The 14,519-nt window shown below is 54.1% G+C and overlaps 6 protein-coding genes and 1 non-coding gene across 7 annotated transcripts; 4 read left to right on the top strand and 3 right to left on the bottom strand.

Moving 5' to 3' along the window:
- The first annotated feature begins 15 nt into the window (after positions 1-15).
- On the top strand, positions 16-1,912 carry CAOG_04270 (Rbm13-prov protein). Its single transcript, XM_004348045.2, has 2 exons — positions 16-204; positions 823-1,912. Exons 1-2 carry the CDS (start codon positions 37-39, stop codon positions 1,819-1,821), a joined length of 1,167 nt encoding a protein of 388 aa, XP_004348095.1. The 5' UTR covers positions 16-36; the 3' UTR covers positions 1,822-1,912.
- Positions 1,913-1,938: 26 nt separating this feature from the next.
- CAOG_04269 (ATP-binding cassette sub-family F member 3) lies at positions 1,939-4,856 on the bottom strand. Its single transcript, XM_004348044.2, has 3 exons — positions 4,019-4,856; positions 3,431-3,837; positions 1,939-3,332 (listed from the first exon to the last, which is right to left on the bottom strand). Exons 1-3 carry the CDS (start codon positions 4,803-4,805, stop codon positions 2,070-2,072), a joined length of 2,457 nt encoding a protein of 818 aa, XP_004348094.1. The 5' UTR covers positions 4,806-4,856; the 3' UTR covers positions 1,939-2,069.
- Positions 4,857-5,132: 276 nt separating this feature from the next.
- On the bottom strand, positions 5,133-6,527 carry CAOG_04268 (hypothetical protein). The gene is made up of 4 exons (XM_004348043.2): positions 6,430-6,527; positions 5,973-6,242; positions 5,743-5,861; positions 5,133-5,590 (listed from the first exon to the last, which is right to left on the bottom strand). Exons 1-4 carry the CDS (start codon positions 6,508-6,510, stop codon positions 5,176-5,178), a joined length of 885 nt encoding a protein of 294 aa, XP_004348093.1. The 5' UTR covers positions 6,511-6,527; the 3' UTR covers positions 5,133-5,175.
- Positions 6,528-6,689: 162 nt separating this feature from the next.
- Positions 6,690-6,762, bottom strand: CAOG_09601. The gene has a single exon. It is a non-coding gene; the product is annotated as a tRNA-Met (tRNA).
- A 763-nt stretch (positions 6,763-7,525) lies between these two features.
- On the top strand, positions 7,526-9,211 carry CAOG_04267 (thiamin pyrophosphokinase 1). The gene is made up of 4 exons (XM_004348042.2): positions 7,526-8,028; positions 8,249-8,577; positions 8,711-8,875; positions 8,974-9,211. The coding sequence occupies exons 1-4, from the start codon at positions 7,589-7,591 to the stop codon at positions 9,126-9,128; spliced, it is 1,089 nt and encodes a 362-aa protein (XP_004348092.2). The 5' UTR covers positions 7,526-7,588; the 3' UTR covers positions 9,129-9,211.
- A 94-nt stretch (positions 9,212-9,305) lies between these two features.
- Positions 9,306-10,492, top strand: CAOG_04266 (ribosomal protein L15). Its single transcript, XM_004348041.2, has 2 exons — positions 9,306-9,357; positions 9,714-10,492. The coding sequence occupies exon 2, from the start codon at positions 9,729-9,731 to the stop codon at positions 10,341-10,343; it is 615 nt and encodes a 204-aa protein (XP_004348091.1). The 5' UTR covers positions 9,306-9,357; positions 9,714-9,728; the 3' UTR covers positions 10,344-10,492.
- Positions 10,493-10,691: 199 nt separating this feature from the next.
- CAOG_04265 (leucine zipper-EF-hand containing transmembrane protein 1) lies at positions 10,692-14,516 on the top strand. The gene is made up of 10 exons (XM_004348040.2): positions 10,692-10,890; positions 11,127-11,217; positions 11,347-12,019; positions 12,120-12,257; positions 12,364-12,567; positions 12,687-13,139; positions 13,276-13,335; positions 13,422-13,565; positions 13,649-13,843; positions 13,989-14,516. Exons 1-10 carry the CDS (start codon positions 10,707-10,709, stop codon positions 14,370-14,372), a joined length of 2,526 nt encoding a protein of 841 aa, XP_004348090.2. The 5' UTR covers positions 10,692-10,706; the 3' UTR covers positions 14,373-14,516.
- Positions 14,517-14,519: the final 3 nt, after the last annotated feature.

Raw genomic sequence — 14,519 nt, 5'->3', positions numbered from 1 at the left:
GACACACCAGTCTCCTTTTGTTTTTGCTTTTTTTCAATGCAACACGACGAAGTTATTTGGAGTGTGATTAACAATCACTTTTGCTCGTTCAAAGTGAAGACGCAGACGCAGACATTCTGTCGGAATGAGAACAACATTACTGGTCTGTGCAACCGACAGAGCTGCCCGCTCGCCAACAGCCGCTACGCCACCATCAAAGAGCAGGTAAACGAATCAAGCGAAACGAACGACCAATTCAAAAGCAGCAAGCGGCTCAGCATTGTCCCCCAAGCCGAAAAGACAACATCCTGTCCTGGAGTGTGTTGATGCAGGAGCCTTCGTAGAATGAGATCCGAGCGAGAGAGAGAGAGCGAGCGAGTGTGTGTGTGTGATCGATGGGACTGAAGCAGTGCACTGAAGCGCCATGTGCTCTGGCTCGACTGGCCCTTCATTTCCGCCCCCCCCTTCCTTCCTTTGGCCATCCCCACCCTCGTTCCCGGTCGCTCTGTGAATCACGCTTGTCTGCAAGCCACCTGCAATTGCACTAGGTTGAGGCGGGAGGGAGAAAAAGCCTCGGTCGAGACGGATCGCCCAAGCGCTCTCTACACGTGTGGCTTTGGCTTTGGCTTTGGAGCTGCCATCCATCACCCGGTCCTTCGCTTCCCCGCCGCCACCCATCCTCACCACCGTCGCTCTTTCATCTCTAGATGCTAGTGCAAGCAGCAACCGGGGAGTTGGGGGGGCGCCGTTTGGGCGGATGGATTGCCAACTCGACTACAATTTCTCGTTGTTGAACATGTCTCACTCACACCATCCACCATCTTGAAAATCAACCCTTCACAGAATGGCATCCTTTATCTCTACATGAAAACTATCGAACGCGCACACATGCCGTCGCAACTCTGGGAGCGCGTCAAGCTCTCCAAGAACTACGAGAAGGCCCTCGAGCAGATTGACACAAACCTGGCATACTGGCCAAAGTACATTGTGCACAAGAACAAGCAGCGCTTCACCAAGATCACCCAGATGCTCATTCGCATGCGCAAGCTCAAGCTCAAGTCGCAGGAGAAGCTTGTGACGGTGAACAAGAAGGTTGAGCGCCGCGAAGCTCGCCGCGAAGAGAAGGCGCTCGTTGCCGCACACATTGAGCAGTCGATCGAAAAGGAGTTGCTCGAGCGCTTGCAGAAGGGCACCGTCTATGGCGACATTTACAACTTCCCCACGCAGGCATTCGAGAAGGCCCTGGACGAACAAGAAATCGAGGACGCCGAGCTTGAAGAAGACCAAGACGACGACGACAACAGCGGCAACCGCGAGTTTGTGGAAGATTTCGACGACGAAAACGACTATATCGACGATCTCGAGGACGGGCAAGAGTTTGAGTTTGAGGAAGAGGACGGCGACGACGACATGATGGAAATCGACGAGGACGATGACGGCAACGACGATGACGACGGTGAAGACATGGACGATATGGACGACGACGACGATGACGAGGATGAAGACGACGACGTCGCCCCTGTCCAAACGCGCCGCGGTGCTGCTGCCGCTGCTTCTAGCAATAAGGCGCTTCGCGGCAAGGCTGCTGCTGGCGTCGACAAATTCATGGCAGAGCTGGCCCAGAAGGCACAGGCTGCCGCTGCCAAGAAGGGTGGCAAGCCACCAGTATCGTCCGGCAAACCATCGGCCGCAGATGTCGCACCACGGCGATCAACCCGAGGAGCCGCCGCCCCTGCACAGCCACCAAAAGGGGCCAAGCGACGTGGAGGCGCTGCTGGTGGCCGCGTCGAAATTGAATACGAGCATGAGGACGAGCATGGTCTCCGCCAAACACAATGGTAGTCATTCTACGTGTCTACCTAGCTTTTGTCGTCCTTGTGTTAAGATACTGTACTCGTTCCAAAACTTATTACAAAAAATTCGCTTCATGACACCCCAGTCTTTGTTTGGGTTTTTTTCCGTTTATGTTTTTGTGGATGCTAGTTGGTGTTTGAAAGTCAAGTTGTGCTTGTTCGAAACGACATTTTTGAAAGGAACGGAGGCCGGGGGGGGGGGGGGTTGATTGCTTTGACAACAACAAACAGCAGCTTTCAGCTATCGTCCAAATCTGCCATATACTGAACGGCACTCACCCCGTCAAGCTTGGACAACCGACCTCGCTCCACGACACGCAAGTCAGTGCACACTGCGTCAACAAACGGACCGTGGTGAGAAACAAGCACCACCGCCCCTTGGAACTTTTGGAGCGCGTTCTGCAGCGACTCGATGGACTCGATATCGAGACAATTGGTCACTTCGTCGAGCAGAAGCACGTGCGGCGAGGCAAGGAAGGTCAGGCATGCAAGCGCAACACGGGTACGTTGACCGCCACTCAACGTGGCAATACGTTGGTACGCCGTCGGGCTACCAATGCCAAAATGGCCCAGTTGGCGCCGAATGTTCTGCTCTTCGTGCTCAAACAGCATCTGTCGCTCTTGTGGTGTGGTGGAACCAGACAGCCCCATCGTGTTGGCGCGAGTCGCGTCACGATGAGCCAGCCAAAGCCCAAACAGGTGCTGAACAGGTGACTGGTCTAGATTCAGCTGATCAACGTGGTGTTGGTTGAAGTGCATGATGCACGCTTGGCGATGGCGAACAATTTGGCCTTGGACAGGCTCGAGCAGACCACCAATCAGTTTCAACAGCGTACTTTTGCCTTGGCCATTCAAGCCCAGCAGGGCGAGGCGCGTGGAAGCAAAAATCTCCAAGGTCACCTTGCTAAAGAGAAGCTTCGGCGTTGTTGCAGCCGCTGCAGTTGAGCTCGCTTCGGCGGTGGCAAAGCCAAACCCGACATTTTGCAATTGAATAAGCGCAGTATCTGGTGCCCCAATGGCAGTGGCGGCCTCAAACTGAAAGCGAATGCTGGGTTCGTCGTACAGCACCGTGGAGGCAGCCGAGCGTTTGCCGCCCTTCCAGCCACCCGTGTTGGCGTTGATGGCACCCTCGCGAATGCCGTGGAGCTGCGAGTTGAACTTGCGGCCATCAGCGGTCTTTTCAAAGCCCATGCGATTGAGTTTCTTCTTGCGGGATGCGACCTGCTGGAGACGCTTTTGGTCGCGCGCATTGCCGGCGGCCTTGGCCTCCATCTTGCGCATGGACTCTGTGAGTTGCTGTCGTCGCCGGTCAAGATCCGTCTGCAGATGGATTTGCTTTTTCTGCTTGTCCTCGCGAGCTTGCACAAATGCAGGGTAGTCGCATGGATAGTGGTCCAGCTTGCGGTGGTGGAAGTGCAGAATATCGGTCGTCACTGCCGTCAGAAACGGCGCGCTGTGAGACACGACGACAACACAGCCAGAGTACTCGCTGAGAAAGTTCTGTTTGCAGCGGAAGGAGAGGAGGTTTAGCACACGAGGGTGAGTGGGGGAAGGTTTGCAGAGCACGAATCCAACCAAAGCAGAAAAACAAAAAGTACCTGCAGCCAGTGCTGGCCAGCCGCATCAAGATGCGCCTCAGGCTCGTCCAGGAGAAGGATGTCAGGATGAAGAAAGAGAGCACACGCAAGAGACAGCCGCATGCGCCAGCCGCCTGACAGCTGGGAAGTCGGAAGCGCCAGCTTGACATCATCAAAGCCAAGCCCGTTGAGAATAACCAGCGCACGCTGGGTGGCAGAGTCGGCATCAATCTCTTGCAGACGCGCGTAGATTTCCACGAGACGCTCCGGGTTGGACTCTTGGCCGCTCTCTGCCCTGGTCAAGCCGGCCTCTTCTCGCAGCAACGCTGCACGCTCGCTATCCGCAGCTAATACAAACTCGAGTGCCGTCTTGGCTGATCCAGGTGCTTCGGCGCTCACATAGAACGTACGGAGGTGCTTTGGAAACCCTGCAGACACGGGGAAACGACGCGAACACGGTCAGAAACAAACAACACAAGACGGAGGGGGGAACTCGTCGAGCTGAAGCCTTTGGTGGTTGCATGGAGTCCAATGTCTCTACGAGCCTACTCCCTCCACCAGTTGCTTCAAGAAGCAACAGACACTGAACAACACCGCATGCCGACTTACCAGCAATCTTGTACATGGCAATCCGCTTCATGAGGGTCGATTTCCCAACACCGTTGCGCCCAACGAGCCCATAGCGATGGTTGTAAAAGAGCTTGAGCGTGGCATTGACCAGCAAATCACGCGGTCCTTGAGCCAGCACCAAGTTGCTCAGATTGACGTCGCGCGACTCGCCAGGCGGAAATCGGCCGCGCGTCATGCAGGCTGCGTGCGCCATCTCCTCGAGATCCGGCTCCGGGTCTGCTTCAAGTGCGAATGCGTCCGTGTGGCTGGCGTGCGATGCAGCGGCTTCCTCCGTTTCCGAGCTGGAGTTGTCGGAGTTGCCCTCCTCGTTGTCGTCCTCGTCGCCATGCTCCTTGTCTGCCCGCGTGTCTGGCTGGACAGCTGCATCCACAGGGTCACTGGGCTTGGTCGCACTGCTCGATGGAGCCACGCCAACGACAACGGCCTGCTCGACGGGGGCGTCCGCGCGCTTTGGCAGCGTGGGAAGAATGACGCTTGCGGTCTGTCTCGCGCGCTCCTGCTGGGCTGCGTGCAGGCTCGTCACAATCGCCTTGCACGCAGCTTCAAGCGCTGGGTCGTGGTCGTCGCCATTGAATGCACCTGCAAAGTGCGGCCCGATGCAGTCCAACAGCATGCTGGTGTCCTCGTCCACCGTGGAACCGGCGAAATCAGCCCACCCTTGCACGAGCACGCCCATTGCGTACTCGAGGGCGATCGGATCGACCGTCGCGGGCAATGCTGCAGCGTCGAGTGCACGCTGGACAATGCTGGCGTCGTCTTCTACCATCGCGGGTTTGGTTGTTGAGAATGAGTGGAGGAAATACAGGACTGCGCGGTCGGGTGATGGGATTTTGGTGGTGATTGATTGATTGGATTGTGTATTGCAATGTTACGTAAGCTTGGATCGTGACTGGATTTGTTGGCTTCGTTTGGGCATTCGGGAACTGCTGCTTTCATCACATTGATGCAATCGTCGTCCTTGATGAAAATCCGCTCAAAGCAACACACGACCTTGCCAAAAAAAATTTCGAGGTTTTGGGTTGACTTGTTCGCTTCCAAAGTTTTGAACACTGCAGTTTTCCACCCTCTGCCTCCAAACTGTGCTCGTCACTGTCTTGTCCATAAAATGTCTGGGATACATGTACTCGGTTACATTTTCAAAATAGCGATGCAGCGGCAGGCGCACCAAAGACAGCGTGCCAGGATGCGGGCGATTGCCAAACGGCGGGCAACTCCTCCGAATCTGCGATGGCCGAAGGTGGTGGAGGTGCGTCAACCACGGTGACCAGCTGGCTCACCAGACTGGCCAGCCGAGCAGCATCAGCACGATTGTCGCCTTCGGCGCAGAACTTGAACAAGACGGCAATGGGCAAATCCATCATGACGCCCTGCTCGAAGAGAATCCGCGCAATACCGCTTCCAGCAAACATGGCGCGCTGCTTTGTCTTTTCAGTCACTCGGTCACCCAGGAACTGCAAATCGGCCGCGGGCTCGACTGTTCGCACCCCCAGCGATCCCAGCTTGGTTTCAAGGTGCATCATGGACGGGCTTGTCAGGTATCGGAATGGCAATCTGTGAGCAGGAGAAGCAAAGCCGTGCGACATTACATTTGTGTCGAGTTAGAGCAAAGGAATGAGATGTGGGTTGGAGGGGAGAGGGGAAACAACAAAAAAAAAACCAAAAAAAAAAAAAAAAAAAGGCTTTTGTCAAGTCCCCGTACTCACCCGACAAGCTGTGAATCACGACGGATGTTGGCGTCGATGCTTGCAAGTACAAGAATCTTGGCAAACTCGTGCTGGGTGAACCATTGTGTCAGCGCAGTGGCAAATTCGCGTCGTCGAGACTGAACAAAACCATCAACCCAAAAACAGCCGCCTGTGAGCACACACAGAGAGACAACCTCTCAGCAAAGACCTCGGAATTCTCCGAGTTGCAACTTCCGAATGACGCTTACCTTGACGATGGGTGCTCGCTGTTGGATCAAGACAATCTTGCGTGAGGTGTCGCGGAAGACCTCGGCGGCGGTGCAGAGATTGCCCTGCGATGCCACCGATGCGGGCGCCAGTGCGTCGTTGCCCGCAGCAGGGAGCAGTGCGGACGAGTGCAAAAACCCGATGCGCTGGAACGAAGTGTGCTTGCTCGAGGCGGTCGCTGCTTGGTGCAGCAGAGTTGCGCCGAGCAGGTCGATGCACAGCTGACCGACGTTGCCCACCGACTCGCAGGGCTGTATGATGTGTGTGTGAGAGAGAGAGTGAGTGAGTGAATGAGTGAGTGAATGAGTGAATGGGTGAGTGAGTGAGTGAGTGAAATCGAGAAACACTCGGTTTCTGGAACGTTTTTGGCCAGAACGAGTGGACGTGCACACAGCCACAGGAAAACCACAGTAGAAGAAAGAGCGAAAAGAACCGTACCAGGATGAGCGTGTAGTTGGTGAGGTCGACGTGAGATGTCCCGACCGTCGCAAGATCGGGATAGAACAACTGAGCAGCCATTGGAAAGCGAAAGAACGACTGGTTCGCCATTGCCCGACATGGCCGTGGACGAACAGTGCAATGGATGTGTCAAGTGTGTATACTATTGATATAGACATCAGGAGACGCGGCTGGAATCCGGAAGTGGGAGACAAGCAAAAAAAAAAAAAAAAAAAAAAGGCAGAGAAACAAAAAAAAACTAGCGAAAGGTGGCTTCGATCCACCGACCTTTGGGTTATGAGCCCAACGCGCTGCCAACTGCGCCATCTCGCTGCAATACGCATTCGCTTGAATGCTGCTGGGGCAGAAGTGTACTCGAAATCAAAAATTGCATATGGCGAGGCAAAAGTCAATGAGATTGATCACTTTGCCGATCTGACGTTTGTCCTCGAAATCAATCTCTGAATACTTTCCTCGCAATTTCGCACGCAGAGTTGTGCTGATGTTTGTGTGTTTGGTTGTCGTGTTGGCTGAAAAGGGTCGCGGCGGTGCAGCAAGTCGAAATTTCGGACCCGTGAGTTTGCAGAGCAGATTCCAAAGCAAGCCAGGCATCCGCGACCGCCGTGTGCACTTTAAAACATGTAAAATATCATAACAAATGAATGAGAGAAGGTTTGAAGGTTGTCGCGAACCGTTTGGACGAGGATTTCAATGTTGCAAAAAAACGACCTCGACGCCAGCGAGTGAAACCCTGGGTTGGCGGACGGGTTTGTTCCATGCCCCATCAAAAATACGATGCCTTGACTTTGTTCATTTTAATTATGTCCAAGACTTGATGGAAGCTCGGATGGAAATTTCTCAACGACAATAACAAAAACAGGCGCGCGCAAGTCTAATTGTCTGCAGAAGGCCTCAAGGGTTTGCATTCAAGCACCACTTTGAGCTATCGTGTCGCCAATAACATAGTAGGATCATCCTTGCTCGTACATTCCAAAAATTGAACTGGATTGATGGCATTGCCCTCCAGGTCCCATCCAGAGCTTCACACGAGTTTGGCTCGTCCAAATTGAAATTGAGTTGGACCAGTCTAACTTTTCGCATCGAAAGCCAAACGGCCCATCATCAACCCTCGCCACCACCATTCGACGTTGACAACAAAATGGACTGGTTCCCATTGATATACAGCCTCACGCCAGCAGAGCGCAATGATCTTCTGCTTGCGAACGGGACTGCTGATGATTGTGGCGCGGCGGCGGCTGTCGCTGGTCGCGTCATTCGCAAGCCAAATCGCAAGACGGCGCTCGTGATTCTCAACCAGCCTTTGATACCCGTCTCATCAAGCCTTTTCCAGCAGCTGTGGGCAGACTCGGCCGTGCATGTCTGTGCAGACGGTGGCACCAATCGTCTCTACGATGGTGTTGGCTTTGCCCAGCAACAAGTTGCCGACTCTGCTGCTGCTGCTGCTGCTGTGGCCCGTCCCGTGGCTGAGGCCACTGATGCTGTCAATCATAGCGACACATCTGATCGAATCGCCCGTTCCAATCCGCATCCGCAGTCTGTGGGCTGTGCGCCAAGTCAGCAAACGATTTCTCGTGACATGTACGCGATGCTATTTACAGAATCATCTTTGATGATGAAGCAAGCATAACAATTATGACAAACCCAGCATCAACATTGGCAGGAAGCAGAACGCGAGACAATACGAGAGCAAAGCGAAATCAACCCACCACACCTCTTTCCGCTGATTTCGCATTTCAAACGAATTTTTCAAACCACCTTGTACATGCGCTCACTCGTGCGTCTCGACTACTTGCGACAGGTATCGCCCAGATGTCATTGTTGGAGACTTTGATTCCATCCGAACAGAAGTGAAGACCTTTTACTCGAGCTCTCCGGCAACGACAATCGTCCATTCCCCAAGCGAAAACTATCACGACATGGACAAGGCAATACTATGCGCAGTCGATCTGCTATCCGGCGTATCCCCTCGACCGCTTGGGTCGGCTGGAAGTGCACTGGTGCTCGATGACGTCCAGTTCGACAAGGCTGCGCTTGCCGGAGCCTCAATCGTCGTGCTGGGCGGTCTCGGAGGTCGGTTTGATCACACCATGGCCTGCATCAGCTCCATGTTACGGTGGACCAATGCTGGTAAGCGGCTGACTGGCTGGCTGGCTGGCTGGCTGGCTGGGGTGTTGCTGCGCGCATCTAGGTTTGATGCTCATCTTTTTGCCTTGTCTTTGGTTGATGGTGTCGGTGAATCGCCGTTTCGACCGTGTGACAGTGGGCGCAACGGTCACCGTCATCACGCCCGAGTGCACGGTGACAATGCTTCCTGCTGGTCGACACAACATTGTGGCGAATCTTCAAGCTGAGGGGCCAACCTGCGGATTGCTTCCCGTGTGCGAGCCCTGCATGTTGACGACGTCCGGATTCACCTGGAACCTTGGTACGTCCTTGATTGCACTTTCTGTACCCACATTCGTGGGGTGTTTGCAAACACTTCGGGGTGACTGACAGGTCATTTTGCGTTTTTGCGGGACACAGAGAATGGGCGAATTGCGTATGGTGAGCTCGTGAGCTCCTCCAATTCAATCGATACAACCACTGTAGATGCACGACATCCATCGTTGGCACTGCTGACAGTCCAAACATCAGCTCCCTTGACTTGGACAACTGAATTGCACTTTGCTCACGCTTGATTTGTCTTGATTCTTTGTCACTACTTTACTGTACCATCGGCATTGACATACCTTTATCAATAAAATTCACGCGTCCCGAGTCGTACCAATGTTGACAACGACGAGTGAGTTGGATTGGAATTGAAATTCAATTCAATTCAATTTCGCTCGATTCGATTGCTCGTTCTCTCTTCCAGTACGTTCTCAACTCCATCCACCCACCCCTCGACCTATCTTCCTTGCGAATCCGGTAGAGCTTGCTCTCGTACATCGGATTATACCGGTCACGCGCAGACGAGAGCGAGACTGTCGGCTGCAGGGCGGTGCCAAAGTGAAAGGATGCTGAGAGAGCCGGGTTGATCCAACCGCCCCACGTTCGACGGCTGTAGCGCACCACGCTCTGTCTCTCTCTCTCTCTCGCGCGCTGAAGCCTCCAAGGCAAATGCTTCCTTTTGGCCATTGTGTGCAGCAGGTGTCGCCCAACTCTCCACAACAGTTTGTTTGAGGCGGTGGTTGCAGCGTTCCCTCTCCTTTTCATTTTTCCCCTTCCTTGTTTTCCATCCACTCTTCACTGACCTTTGCCCCATCTGCTCAATCCACACACAGTACACCTAAACAAGCATGGGCGCTTACAAGTACCTCGAAGAACTCTACAAGAAGAAGCAGTCGGACGTCCTCCGCTTCCTCGTCCGCCTGCGCTGCTGGCAGTACCGCCAGCTGCCGGCCATCCACCGTGCGTCGCGCCCCACCCGCCCCGACAAGGCTCGCCGTCTCGGCTACAAGGCCAAGCAGGGCTACGTCATCTACCGCATCCGTCTGCGCCGTGGTGGCCGCAAGCGCCCAGTGTTCAAGGGCATCATCTACGGCAAGCCCGCCGCTCAAGGTGTTACCCAGCTCAAGAACCAGCGCAGCCACCGTGCCATCGCCGAAGAGCGCATTGGCCGTGCCATCGGCGGTCTCCGCGTCCTCAACTCGTACTGGATCTGCCAGGACTCTACCTTCAAGTACTACGAGGTTATCATGGTCGACACTGCCCACAAGGCCATCCGTCGCGATCCCCGCATCAACTGGATTTGCGAGAACGTCCACAAGCACCGTGAGCTCCGCGGCCTGACCGCTGCTGGCCGCAAGCACCGTGGCGTCGGCAAGGGTCACCTCCACAACAAGACTGCCGGCTCCTCCCGCCGTGCCAACTGGAAGCGTCGCAACACCCTCTCCCTCCGCCGCTACCGTTAAAACAGCACGCTGTGCTGCCACCCCCGGTGCGAGCTGTTGGAACACGTTGGTGTTGTCTCCCATCTCGTTTTCTCCAGATGTTCTGTGTGTCTGGACTGTTTGCGTGTTTGCTGCCATTTTGTCCTCAATAGTAGTAGATTTGTGAGCAATTCTTGTTCCAGAACGTGGTTGAAGTTCAAAGCCTCAGGATTGGAGCCATTTTTTTTTTTGAAGCTTGGATGTGAAAATTTGACAATGACAAATCCAATTCGATGCAGCCCAGCAAAGCTGTCTTTCCCCCGCCCCCCACCCTAAATGCACTAACCAGCAACAAAAGCACAAACCACGCAAACCACCAATCCAGTCTTCTGTCCACTTGTGGAAATGCTGGCAGCCGGATCGGTGCGCCGCACGTTGCTTCAGCGGACGCCGCTCGGCCTTCCCACCTCCGGCTCTGGCATTGTGGCCACTGCTTCCTTGGCCAACACTGTCTTTGGATCCACCCCAGCCTCCGTCGTGCCGGTGGCTCCGCGTCGCCCTGCCTCGATCTTGGCGGTCGAGAATTCAGGTTTGCTCTTTTTTTTTTTTTTTTTTTCTGTTGAGAGATAACGAGATTTTTGCATTACGTTCCGGTTTCTGCCCATGCAACGCTTGCACTGCCATGTCGGGCATTCTGTGTCGTCGCTTGCTACGCTTCTTGCTACGGTTCCCTCCATCCCCTCGCCCCCCAAATCCTGTGCGCCTGGTTTTTGAAAAGCGAAGGTCACTAATGCTTTTTTTTTTTTTTTTTTTTTTTTGGAACAGGATTCATGATCGGTACGTCCGCCGCATTGACCTTGCCGACCTCGGCGCATGCCTTTCCAGCGACCCACCGATCTGGTGCGCTCGGGGCACGGTAAGAGATCTCGCGATCCTTGTCTTGGGAGGGGGGGGGGTTGACTGGGTGTCTGCAGGTGAAGGGACCTCCGAGTGGATGGGTTCCCAACCGTTGGGACTTGCACTGACTGGCCGTGCTGCAATCCAGGTCCCACGGCCTTGTAACAAGAGACCCGCTCACCCGTCACTTGAACGCTCGCCGCGCCATGTCGTCTGGCGCTACTCCATCTGCGCCGGTCGCCGCAAAGTCTGGGCCAGTCCCTCCTCCACCTGCCGCTCCACCCAAGCCCTACGTCAAAGAGCCCGACAGCAATGTAGAGAAGGCCATGCGCTTGGTGCAGAGTGAGGCTGCGGCCAAGGCGGCCGTGCAGCCAGCTGCGGGGACGACCAACAGCGTTCCAATTGTCTCGGCAAGCGACGAGCTTGCGGCCACCCCTGCCGGAGCCAGCGCGACCGAGAGCGTTGCCAGCGCCAGTGCGACGGGCGATCAGCTTGCCACGACGACCGGAACGGCGGTAGCTGTGCCCAAAAAGCCCACTCTCTGGGAGCGCGCAAAGCACGAGCTGATTCACTACTGGAACGGCTTCAAGCTTCTCGGCGCCGACATCCGCATCACGGCCCGCCTCCTGCGACAGGTCTCTCAAGGCCACACCTTGACACGGCGCGAGCGCAAGCAGCTGATTCGCACGGCATCGGATATGCTGCGGCTCGTTCCGTTCCTCGTTTTTGTGATTGTGCCCTTCATGGAGTTTGCTCTCCCCATTTTCCTAAAGCTCTTCCCGAACATGCTTCCAAGCACATTCCAAGAGAGCAACAAGGAGGCAAGTTTCGATTGGTTTGGGCTTGTGTTTTTGAGGTTTTTTACCAACCTTTTTTTTTAAATATGTTTGTTCGTTGCTGTTTTCAATTGGCATGCGATAGGAGGAAAACATGCGCCGCAAGCTGAAGGTCAAGATCGAAATGGCAAAGTTTTTGCAACAAACGGTCGAGGATATGGCTGTCGACTCTACCTCGAAGGACAGCAAGTCGGTTGAAGAGTTTGCCCAATTCTTTGAGAAGGTTTGTACTTCTTTTTCAATGCTGGAGCCCAGCAGCATCTTGGCATAGGGCTGCCTTGTATGACTGCTGCTGGTTTGATGACGACTAACATGTATTGACGCAATAGATTCGCACGACTGGCCGAGGCGTCACAAACAGCGAAATTCTGCGATTCTCCAAGCTTTTCGAGAACGAGCTGACGCTGGACAACTTGTCTCGTGCGCAACTCGCAGCACTGTGCCAAGTTATTAACGTCCCTACTGTTGGAACGACCAACTTTTTGCGCTTCCAGCTCAAGATGAAGCTGCGTGAGCTGCGCGCAGACGATTTGGTACGCAACTCCATCAACACTAGTCTCAGTCCTGTTCTTCACGCTTTCGCCATGTTTCTCAACGTTGCTTTGCACAATAACTTGGCAACTTACTCGTCGCTCCTGTTTGCACTCTGCAGTTGATCGAGAAGGAAGGCATTAACATGCTGACGACTCCCGAACTCCAGGCAGCCGCGCATGCCCGTGGCATGCGTGCCATCGGTCTAACGCGCGAGCAGCTGTTGGTGCAGCTGCAGCAATGGCTCGATCTGCACATTCACGAGGAAATCCCGGCGTCGTTGCTGCTTTTGTCGCGCGCTCTTTCGATTTCCGACAAAGTCCCGTCCGCTCAGGAGCTCGAAGCGACGCTGCGCACGCTGCCACAGACCATGGTCACCGAAGCAGCAGTGACCATCGCCGAAATCAAGGGCGAGAAGGTCAGCAACAAGAGCAAGCTCGAGGTTTTGGAAGCGGAGGAAGTTCGCATCAAGGCCGAAAAGGAAGAGTCTGCCAAGTCCCGTGCCGCGGAAGCCAAGCAGCGTGCCGAGCAAGACAAGTTGCGCGCCGAGAAGGAACGGCTCCTCAAGGAACATGTGAGTCGGCAAGGACTTTTTTTTTTTTTTTTTTTTTTTTTTTTTTTTTTTTTGCTTTGTTTGGGCGTATCGGTGTGAGAATAGAATGCGCACTCACACTTTCGTTGCACTCTTGACTCTGCTACGATTCACGCAGGAGCACCTTATCGGATCTCTTCCTTCTGATCAAGCGTCGACTCTGCGAAAAACTCTTCAGGTTTGTTGGCATTCTCCAGATTTCTGACAGACGTAGCGATACGGGCATTAACTTGGTTGTGCTCGTTTCCCCTCACCTCTTTTCAGGAGATTGACAGCGACGAGAAAGTCACTGCAGAGGAGCTTCAAGACATTCGCGAGGCGCTTGCCGTCTTCTCTACCGAGTCTGGTCTCACCACTGAAATTCAAGATCTTGCCGAGCTCAAGGAGGAGCGTCAAGAGTACAAGGAGGTGAGTACTCTCGCGTTTCGAGATTCCAGTTGTTCAGGATGTTCACTCAAATCGTCGTGATGTTTGCCGTCTGGCGTCAACAGGACCTCGAGCAACTCCGCACCCAAACCCTCGAGAAAGTCAAGGAGAACAGCGCATCCGCTCGTCTGGGTGCTCGCATCGAGTCTATGATTTCCAACCTCGAGTCTGAGATTGTCGCGACTGAAGCCACCTTGACTAAAGCTCGCGCCACCAGCAAAGTTCTCCACACGCTGGTTGATGAGGATCGCGATGGCAAGGTCAGAGTGACAGGACACTGCAGGTGCTTGCGGATGTTCAGTTTGGACAAATTTGTTGTTGACTTCGTCTTTTTTTTTTTTTTTTTTTTTTTTTTTTTTTTTTTTTTTTTTTTTTTTTTTTTTTTTTACTTTTCAATCAATGCAGGTCTCTCGTGCGGAAATCGAGCGTGCCCTTTCTCGCCTGAAGCACGCTCCGACGCCCGAACGCACGGCTCGCATTGTTCAACAGCTGGACATTGATCGCGACGGCTTTATTTCACTCGACGAAATCATGCATCTGGCGGATTTGCTGGAGGAAGAGAGCGGCAACGTTCACGTCAAGATGGATCAGCTCTCAGAGCTCGTGACGCTTCTCAACAAGGAGAACCAGCTGGAAGACAATGTCGAGCAACAAGAACGCGACGAGAAGGAGCTCAAGTCTGTGCGCGAGAAGCACCGCAAGGAGGACGCCGATGCAGTAGCGGCCGCTGCTGCCACCATCGGCGATGGTACCCCCGTCTTGCGCGACAATGCCAAGGAGCTCAAGTAATCGTGCGGTTGCGACCGTCCGGTTCTTCTCTCTTCTCTCCCGCTCGTTCCCAATTCTTTGATGATGATGATTGTTCAGCTGTTTTTGTGCCTTTGAATCATCACTGTACCACCAACAATTCAATACGTACTACACTCGAACTTCTTT

Source organism: Capsaspora owczarzaki (genome assembly GCF_000151315.2).
Source record: "Capsaspora owczarzaki ATCC 30864 unplaced genomic scaffold supercont2.6, whole genome shotgun sequence".
In the NCBI taxonomy this organism is placed as follows: domain Eukaryota; class Filasterea; order Ministeriida; family Capsasporidae; genus Capsaspora; species Capsaspora owczarzaki.
This window is presented reverse-complemented; position numbering and strand designations above follow the sequence as displayed.

What these genes read in the sequence shown, in the direction of transcription:
- CAOG_04270 (XM_004348045.2), top strand. Translation starts at nt 37, where the DNA reads ATGCAACACGACGAAGTTATTTGGAGTGTGATTAACAATCACTTTTGC. An exon ending in ACGCCACCATCAAAGAGCAG is followed by an intron (nt 205 to 822) that starts GTAAACGAATCA and finishes AACCCTTCACAG; the next exon opens with AATGGCATCCTTTATCTCTA.
- CAOG_04265 (XM_004348040.2), top strand. Translation starts at nt 10,707, where the DNA reads ATGCTGGCAGCCGGATCGGTGCGCCGCACGTTGCTTCAGCGGACGCCG. An exon ending in CTTGGCGGTCGAGAATTCAG is followed by an intron (nt 10,891 to 11,126) that starts GTTTGCTCTTTT and finishes TTTTTGGAACAG; the next exon opens with GATTCATGATCGGTACGTCC. An exon ending in AGCTGCGCGCAGACGATTTG is followed by an intron (nt 12,568 to 12,686) that starts GTACGCAACTCC and finishes TGCACTCTGCAG; the next exon opens with TTGATCGAGAAGGAAGGCAT.
- CAOG_04268 (XM_004348043.2), bottom strand. Translation starts at nt 6,510, where the DNA reads ATGGCTGCTCAGTTGTTCTATCCCGATCTTGCGACGGTCGGGACATCT. An exon ending in AGCGAGCACCCATCGTCAAG is followed by an intron (nt 5,862 to 5,972) that starts GTAAGCGTCATT and finishes GGTTTTGTTCAG; the next exon opens with TCTCGACGACGCGAATTTGC. An exon ending in CGTGATTCACAGCTTGTCGG is followed by an intron (nt 5,591 to 5,742) that starts GTGAGTACGGGG and finishes TCCTGCTCACAG; the next exon opens with ATTGCCATTCCGATACCTGA.
- CAOG_04266 (XM_004348041.2), top strand. Translation starts at nt 9,729, where the DNA reads ATGGGCGCTTACAAGTACCTCGAAGAACTCTACAAGAAGAAGCAGTCG.
- CAOG_04269 (XM_004348044.2), bottom strand. Translation starts at nt 4,805, where the DNA reads ATGGTAGAAGACGACGCCAGCATTGTCCAGCGTGCACTCGACGCTGCA. An exon ending in TGCCATGTACAAGATTGCTG is followed by an intron (nt 3,838 to 4,018) that starts GTAAGTCGGCAT and finishes CCGTGTCTGCAG; the next exon opens with GGTTTCCAAAGCACCTCCGT. An exon ending in CTGGCCAGCACTGGCTGCAG is followed by an intron (nt 3,333 to 3,430) that starts GTACTTTTTGTT and finishes CGCTGCAAACAG; the next exon opens with AACTTTCTCAGCGAGTACTC.
- CAOG_04267 (XM_004348042.2), top strand. Translation starts at nt 7,589, where the DNA reads ATGGACTGGTTCCCATTGATATACAGCCTCACGCCAGCAGAGCGCAAT. An exon ending in GTTACGGTGGACCAATGCTG is followed by an intron (nt 8,578 to 8,710) that starts GTAAGCGGCTGA and finishes ACCGTGTGACAG; the next exon opens with TGGGCGCAACGGTCACCGTC. An exon ending in CGGATTCACCTGGAACCTTG is followed by an intron (nt 8,876 to 8,973) that starts GTACGTCCTTGA and finishes TGCGGGACACAG; the next exon opens with AGAATGGGCGAATTGCGTAT.